We start from the raw sequence: 8,761 nt of genomic DNA on the forward strand, positions 1-8,761 counted from the left end.
TTCGTCAGATTCTTACCTCAAAAAAAAAAAAAACTTGGAAAGATTCTTGAGGAGGTGGACTAGGCAGCCGAAGCATTTTGATGATATGGTCATATCCCCTCCTGCTATTTTGCCATCCGCATAAACAGAATACTCAAGATTGTTAGTTACTATTTACAAGGATTTAATAGGGGCAGCTTGTATTGTAGAAATATTGGTAGCGAATCACCATAACATTGGTAGCGAATCGACCTTTTAGCATTTTCTAATTGATCACAGATTCTTGGGCACGTTTGTTAAGCCCCCATGAGAATCATTCTATCACAAATGAGAATGATTCTCCCATTGCTCCATTTTCTCATGTCTAATCAAACATGAGAAAATGGGGCATGAGAGTCTGTTGCTCATCCTCTGCAAAGGAGTCGATTTCTCATTTGCCATTAGAATCATTCTTCATCTGCCCCATGCGATTCTGATTCATATGATTCCATTTTTCATTGGAAATGGAGTCTAAAGTGGCAGGCGACAAACATGATGGTTGCAGATGCACCATAACATATCTACTTGAAGCTCTACACCATGAATTGGGAGTGATTGAGACGCCAAATATAAAGAATTCAATGCTTGGTAATACCTTTTTGTTCCTAGGCAAAGCTAATAAGCCTTTCCTCAAGCTGTATCATAGATATTGCTTTTCTTAAGATGAAAACAAAAAAAAAAACTAGCGTACAGAGAATAAGAGAATCCCCTCTTTGTAAGTTCTGCTCAGGTATATGTGATTATATTGTCATACATACATTGGACTATCAGATACATTATTATTTTTCGACAGTATACAAATAACTTCCTATGGCCCAAGCTTATGGCGCTTACAAGACAACTGCCACACGAGTATTCCCCCAACTGAAGTACAATACATAAATATTTACATTGAGGAAGAAGTAGCAAAATGAGAATCTCTTTATGCTTGCATCTGTAATGTCTTCTCGGGCTCAGCAGCACTAACGAAGGAGAGCCTCTCCTCATAGTCTGGGAGGTCATCAGAATCTTTTTCAGGCAACTCGAGCCCCTGGAAGAACTCGGTAAACTTCGGCCAGTGCTCCGGCGAGAAGAAGTATGCCCCCATCCTGCAGTAGTTGAATGAATCCAACATCCATTCATCATTCTTTAGATTCTCTTCAATCCTCCTGAAATTGCCCGGTATGCCGGAAACTGATGTGTTCTCCCCTGAGTCTGGCACTCCGTGCTGGAGGCACACTGCTCTTATCTGCGAAACTAGTGACTCCGGGCTCGATAAGGCTTCGGATGGTTGATGGGCATCAGAGAGATCCATTCCTGGTAACACCAACGTAGCTGAGTTTGCAGCAAACATTCTGGCAACAGCATCGTAACCGTTTCTTTTGTCAGTGTTGTAGAATCCTGCAGTTAGTTCAGCAGCATGGGACCGAGTCTTGTACCAACTATGCACAAGCGGGACCTTGCCGGAGATGGTGACTGGGCTATCACTGAAAACCCTTGAGGCAAGAGAGAGGATGCGATCACCATGGACAATCAGCTGGTCTGAGTACCAGGTGAGTAAGAAACCGCCGTATGGTGTTTCCCAGGACCCACCGGAGTCCTTGAAGAAGTTGTTTGTCTGCGGCCAATGGTTGTAGTTAGGCGCATCATGAGGGCCAGAACGACCCCAATTGGCATGGCCAAAACTTTCAGCAAGTTGCTTGAGGTTGGCAAGCATGTATTTGTCATAACACTGAAACTCTCCACCTCCCTGAATCTTGCTGAGGCGATTTTCAGGGAAAGAAGGGTACCTAAGTTCACCATCTGGACCGAGGCTTAATGAGATATCCTGTAAGAAAATCAAACAGAGCAGCCGTTAAGAGTCGGAGAGTAGTTTCTTCCATATATGGATGTTGGGCATCCACAGATAGGAGAGACTGTTCACAGTTCTCTTAAAAAATTGCAGGAGCATGATCTTTACCGTGATTGTAGTGCCTAGAAAGCTTGAGAATGATGACTTGAATTCCGAGAGAATTTCTTCAAAGACTTGCATGGGAGACTTTCCGGAAAGCACCGGAAGGTTGTCGACTGCCAACGACAAGCAGTTCTTGTAACGTTTTCCAGCACGGTCCCTGAAGAAAATATCAGGTTCTCTTTCTCCAATCTGAACAACCCACGGAGGGAGCGAGATGCCTGATCTACCATGGAAACAGAGACAAACTCGGAGTTTGAGCCCCGAGTCACGGACCAGTTCTGCAAGAGATTGATACGCAGACCAGTTGAATTTTCCAGCTGATTCATTCTCGATGATGCCCCACCATACTGGAACGCTCACACCTGTAACTCCAAGAAGCTTCAATGCCTTAAGTCCGGTGGAGATGGCCTTCATATGGTTCAAGTTGTTGCCATCGGAGACTGTATCAAGAGGAAGTGCTACGTATAATGGAACTCGGCCATTCTGCACACAATGTTCAGGAAAGTCAGGGACCCATCAAAGAATCAAACCCTAACGAGTTTGAGTTTTCAGATTCTTAACTCTAACGAAAACGTATGTTCTTCAATCCAAACCAAGCCTAACATGACACTTGGGAGTCGGTTTTGCTCCACAAAATCTTCAAAGCCAGCCTTTGGTTTTAAGTTTGAACCCTTGTTCCTAGCTCAAAATTATGAACCAGCACCATTCTATTACCAGGTCCAACCCTGTATTAGCTATTGATGGATTTGGTGGACAGGAAGGGCAGGCAGAAGCTGCAGAAGTACAAAACCTAAATCTGGGAATCGCAGAATCTTAGGGAAACAAACATGTGGACCATAACAATGTGTTTTCAATAGTTATAAAAAACCCATGGAAGCAAGTTTCCACCTACAACAATATCAGGAATAACCATTCCACCACAAAAATCTCAGGAATAACCTGAATCCACCTCTTAGAGAAGCTTCATCAGTGTCGGCCAGAGAAACTTGTCTCACATATACTAAGGGATCTCAGGTCTTGCAGTCCAGAAAAGGGTCTTCTCTCGTAAGAGGCCGGAAACAAACTTCCGGAAGATCACTCATCAGAGACATTTAGTCAAGGAAGATTATACAGATGATAGCTAAGATTAGGGATACCCAGTTTCATAATTCGTGGTCAGGCCTGAGATGCACATACCTCTAATGCTTGGATCTCAAATCCAAGTTTGAAATTCGAGTATCAAACGCACCCTTAGTTGTTGGAGAAGACCTAAAAATTTGATTATGCCAACTTGGTCTGGTTTTTAGACAAGGATATTTTATATCATTTGTGCTATTTGCGCTTTACACACTCTCAGCAGAGGACAGTAACTATAACCAACAAAAAGGTCAGTATCACAGCCAGTAGGAACGACAAACAAGTGTTTCCTCAAAGGATCCAAAATACTCTTTAAACCCTTTCAACTTAACCTTGACAAGGATAAGTTATGCAACCAAACTAGTTTTGCACCTTGATAAGCGATCACTAATAGAGAGAACTAACAATTTTCAGGATTATGGAATATCATCCATGATAGTTACAGAAAGCGCAAAAATCTATCCAATATACTACCAAACAAACAATGAAGAAAACAATATAACAGATGAAATGAAAAGCAAATATCTGTTGTTTGAAGGGTGTGCTCCAGAAACATTATACAACCAACAAACAACTGGCATCACTACTTCAGACAACCCACCACCAAACAACTGGCATCACTACTTCAGACAACCCACTACCAAAAGTTGGTAGATCCATATAAATTGAAGTTTTGAAACACCCAAAATGGATTACAGTAAAATCTCAAGACCATCTTGAAATGATAGGAAACCCAATTTTGTGTCATCATTAAGAAGGGATTTAATTCATTTCAAAAGTAATTATCGGTGACAGATTCTATAATCTATATATTAATACTGAAACGTCTTGCAGATAAAGAGGATCCATAAAAAACAAAAAAGTCACATAGCCAAGACAAAACTCATAAATAAAAGAAGCAAAAGAGCTCCAGTACGGACCACCACAAGAGTTTTCTAAAAAGAAAAAGAAAAAGAAAACTTGTGGAAGGAAACAGGAGGAAAAAGAAAAGAAGCTTTGCGTTTCAGTAAATGGGCAAGAGGACAAATCTCATGTGTCGATCAACGTAGAAGTTTGAAGGGCAATTTGGTCATTAAACAGTCAAAAAGGATAATACTGTCACAATCCATGTGTATCTCAAAATTTGGCGGGTAGCTAAAGAAAGACAAAATTTTCACCGTTGGAAAAAAATTATTCGTTTTGGATAACAGAAACTCCGAGAACAAGGGAGATTTCGCAAAAAACCAGAAGAAATCTAGGGTTTGGTTAATCATTACCAGAAAAAAGGGGAAATCCTGGCAAAAGCCAGAAAAAATCGAGGGTTTGGTACATCATTACTAGAAAACAAGGGAAATTCTCGCAAAAAACCAGAAGAAATTTAGGATCTGCAGACAACGAAAAGGAAAAAAACCAAGAAAAAGAGGGAAATTCCGTGCAGAACAAGGAGGATCAAGGGGTTCGCTTAGATAGATCGTCCAAAAACCATAGCGTGTCCGCGGATCTACAAAGAACAAGAAGAAAGGCAAAGAGATCGATGATCAAGAACTATTTTTTTTTTTTTTTTACCTTCTTATCCTGAGAACGCTTCCCGGCTTCCTTCCCGACGAGAACCCTCTCTGCTCCGGTGGAGCCGATCGCAGGAACTCCCGCCCTGATCCCCTTTCTCCCATCTGCCGCGAGACCGAACCCGATCCGGGTCGGCCCCCTCATCGAAAACCCTAATTCTCTGTAATACCCGACGAGATTCGACTTCGTAAAAACGGAGTTCTTTCTTCTGGCGGGAAATTGCCCGCTTCTGATCACCGAAAGCTCCATGATTCCTTCAAAAAGCCTGGAAAACCCAATCCTTCCAACACAACAAGAACTCCAAAACCCGAATTTCGCTTAGAAACTTAAGGAAAAATCCAGAAAAAGAGAAACCCTTTTTGGAGAAGAATAGCAAGAACCCCAAAATCCCGACGCAAACCACCAAATTCAGGAAATCTCCCCCAGAAAAGACCGAAGCTTTCTGGAACAACGAAACCCCAAAATCCAGATGGAAACCACTAAAATTCAGGAAATCCCCAGAAAGAACGAACCTCTCTGGCAAAACGAAACCCCAAAAATCCCGATCAAAAGACAGAAATTCGAGATCCGAATCAGGAAGAATAATATGTATTCAATAAAAGATAAGAATCACCAAGAAGAAGGAAATATCCGTCGAGCGAGATACCTGAGAAAGGGTTAATAGCCCAAAAAACACGAATATTTAAAGATAACAAACAGGAAATAGATATATCCAATTCGGATAAATTACAAATATGGATTTTGCGAGATCTGCGAGGCGACGAGAATCCAGAGTGGAGAAAATATATAGACGAGATATTGGAGTAAATATAGGAATTAGAGGGATAGACGGCCAAGCATATCTCGAAGATGGGATCGGAGGGTGAAAGGTTTTTTCCCTTCTCTTTTTCTTTTGTTAAAGACAGCAGAAAATGGAGGGAAAGGAGAAGCAAGTTTCGCATGTCACGAAGAGAAGGCTGCTCGGGTTATTTATAGGGAACGGAGGAGAGGGAAGCTGAGTATTTAGACATGATTGCTTTAAAAACTACGAAAATGCCATTAGATAGTTGAGGGGCTGTGGTTGGGCAGTTTTAATATGCTGCTGCACCTGATCACCCTCCATCTGCTGTTGGGTCCTTAGATCAAAGATCTCTAACCCAACCTCCTCAAGTCAGGCGAAAGATATGCATTTGTTTTTTCTTGTTCAAATATGTACCTAAAATATCTCGTTTTAATATGAAGTTTTAGAAGGAAGAAGTGTTTAGGCAAGGGTTGGCACTCTTTGGCAACTAAGATTGTTTACAACTCATCATGATTTAAGTAGGAGTAACTAGAATATGAGAACTAATGTGTGAACCACGGTTTTCATGAAATTTTTGTTCTTTTCTCTTGAATCTAACCTAGTAATGTGATCTACATGTTTAGTTTTATAAGAAGCTAGCTGCTCTTGAATCATCTGATTTTGATGCATAATTCAGATTATTTTAAAGCTTTAAAATCAATAGCTCATAATCTTTATACATATTAAAGCATTAAAAAACACATTTATTTTTTTATCGAAAATATGCTATCCAATAGGTGATTCCTAGCAAATTCACCATGCCAAGCACATCCACATGGTTGGATTTGCAAAAAAACAAAAAAGTGTTGAAAATGCTCATATTTCAGTTTTCATATTCTAGGTAGTAGGTTCTTTGTTAACATAAAGATGTGTCATTAAAGGAAAATGCTTGGCCAATTGTAGCTCTGTTCGTTCAGAGATTGGTAAACTTCAATTCAGGGGTGCAATTAGTTCGTTTTTATGTGGATTCTCAAGTTTAAATTTTAAGAGTCGTATTCATAAGATAAGATGGAGGTTAGAGTTTCCCAACATGATCTTGAAATTTTTTTTTTGTTATTTGTTAATAACTTTTGGAGAAAAAAAAAAAAAAGATAATCAATCAACCATCAACCTGCCTCTTGGCTCTTAAAAAAAGAACACAAACAAAATCCCATTAAGGTTGAGTGGCGTTTTTGAAATTTCACTTCACTTCGAGGCGTATAATTTTGTGAGTCTTGCTAACCAGTAACATTATGCCCCATGGCATGTTGTAGATCATCCTTGGGCAGCATAAAACAGCAGAATTAAAAAAAAAAAAAAATGAGAGGATCAGGTTACCGCCGAGACACTTTGCCTGTCGTTCATCTAAAAAAATGAACGACACCCATCAAAAACAATGAACAAGCTCATTGTAAGCCTTTAATTTTAAACCTTTCTGATGCCGTCCATCCGACATGGGAAAAAAGAGTGGATCACATTCAAGCGGTGAGCATCACATTCGTACAAGCTTTGGATGCCGTTCATCTTGAGATCAACGGCATCCAGAGAAGCACACTCTGACCTGATCTCATCTAAAAAACAAAATAAATTTGATGCCAATTTTCGTTCCTTGCTTTTGGCTTTTGCGGTGGACAACGAGGATATCGTTGTGACATGGCAGTATGACAGGCAGGACGGTGCAAGACTACCGCTACGTGTCAACAAGAGAGACCTTCAAGAAGAACCCTATGCTGACGTGTTGAAATTATCTGATTAATCGAGTGACGATGGTAACTAGTTGATCCTAGATCTACTGTTTACACGTAGATATTTATAAGATTCAATACCAAAAAATAAAAACCATATTCTCATTCAATTATATTTGGATATGCAACTAAACCAATAGAATTGGATAGGACACCGGATAAAATCTAATTCATTGACACCCTTAATGGGAACTCCTTCATCTAGACTAGGGATGGCAGTGGACCGGGGGAAAGCCGGGCCTCGCCCTGTTTGGACCGCGGATGAAGGGTATGAAACGGGGACGAACGTTAAAATCCATCCCCGTTCCGGGATGAAGGCGGGGATGGACGTACACTTTTCCCCGCCCCGCCCCGCCCCGTCACCACCACGATCCCCGCCTCATCCCCTCCCCATCGCTTTTCCTTGCAATATCCCCACCCCACCCCACCCCACCTCATCTCCGTTTGAATCGGGGATGGACAACATGAAAGGGGATGAAGGTGGGGGTGGAGGTTCTAATCTTGAGGCGGGGCGGGGGTGGAGACATCCCTAATCTAGACTCAGCCCAACCTGACCAGATCCTGACCCAGATCCTGATACACCTGAATACCTGATTGTGGCAACGTGTTTAGTGGTGTCAATGGGTTGGGTTTACCTGGACCCAATCCATACCAAACCCTATAGGGTCCGAGTATGGTGATAAATAAGAAGACCTGACCTGAGTTTCGATTAAGATCTACAATTTTTCAATATAAAAATGATAAAAAATAATATTTTACTGGGTATGACCCGAGTCTCATTCATGCAGTTTTTATCGGGTCTGAGTATGGTTTCTCTTACAGCAGCGGGTTCAATTAGACCCAGGACCGGACCCAATACCACACTCAAAAATCAGGGCTATATAGGTCTAGTTCCACCTAGGTCCAAACCAAACCCAACCTGTTGACACCCCCTACACGTGTTGGATCCCATTGGATCATTTATTGATCCTGTTTATGGTTTATTCGGATCTGATCCGAACATGCAAGGTGTTGCCTTTTCACAATGACTCAAGGAGTAATTGGTGTGACTAAATGGTGATCTCCTCCTAACCATCTTAACCAAGTTTAAATTATAGTTGCAGGTGTGTTTTGCCTTATTTTTTTAATATGAACAAGTAGATAGAATTATTATTGCTTGTTTATTGAAAGCATGTCTCAAATTGAATTAATTTGAATCAAATTGATTTTGTTGTGGGTGTCTTGAATTATGTACCCGTCCTGACCTATGGGGTTGATTTATTAAAGGTAGTTTATCGAATGGCCACCAAAAAATCGTTGATCCTATTTAACAAATCCATCAAAGTTTTCCTGCCTTTCAAATATATCCCCTATACTTTTTGTCACCTTTAAGCAAATACCCTCATTTCTCTGCCACCCTTGGTTTAATCTTGGGTTAATCCACCAATGTTTGATTATGAAATGTGTTCTTTGTGCTCAAATGTCCTTTTTGGTGAAAAAATATAAAAAAAAACGAACAATTGATTTAAGGCAAAAAGGGAAAAAAAAAAAAAGAGAACCACAAATATAGTTGCTTTTTATGGCAAATTTGATTAAAAATAAAAGCTTTCAAGCATTTTGATTATT

The 8,761-nt window shown here is 40.6% G+C and overlaps 1 protein-coding gene across 2 annotated transcripts; it reads right to left on the reverse strand.

The window, feature by feature from the left end:
* Window positions 1-728: 728 nt before the first annotated feature.
* LOC149846412 (inactive beta-amylase 9-like) lies at window positions 729-5,556 on the reverse strand. 2 transcript variants are annotated; one of them, XM_089996343.1, is made up of 4 exons: window positions 5,259-5,554; window positions 4,613-5,128; window positions 1,958-2,434; window positions 729-1,825 (listed from the first exon to the last, which is right to left on the reverse strand). In XM_089996343.1, the coding sequence occupies exons 2-4, from the start codon at window positions 4,859-4,861 to the stop codon at window positions 941-943; spliced, it is 1,611 nt and encodes a 536-aa protein (XP_089852469.1). In that variant the 5' UTR covers window positions 4,862-5,128; window positions 5,259-5,554; the 3' UTR covers window positions 729-940. The 2 variants fall into 2 exon arrangements, with proteins under 2 accessions (XP_089852469.1, XP_089852468.1); XM_089996342.1 differs by having other exon boundaries at window positions 4,613-5,556.
* Between the last annotated feature and the right edge of the window lie 3,205 nt (window positions 5,557-8,761).

Source organism: Nuphar pumila, chromosome 2 (genome assembly GCF_984573655.1).
Source record: "Nuphar pumila chromosome 2, dmNupPumi1.hap1.1, whole genome shotgun sequence".
Taxonomy (NCBI): domain Eukaryota; kingdom Viridiplantae; phylum Streptophyta; class Magnoliopsida; order Nymphaeales; family Nymphaeaceae; genus Nuphar; species Nuphar pumila.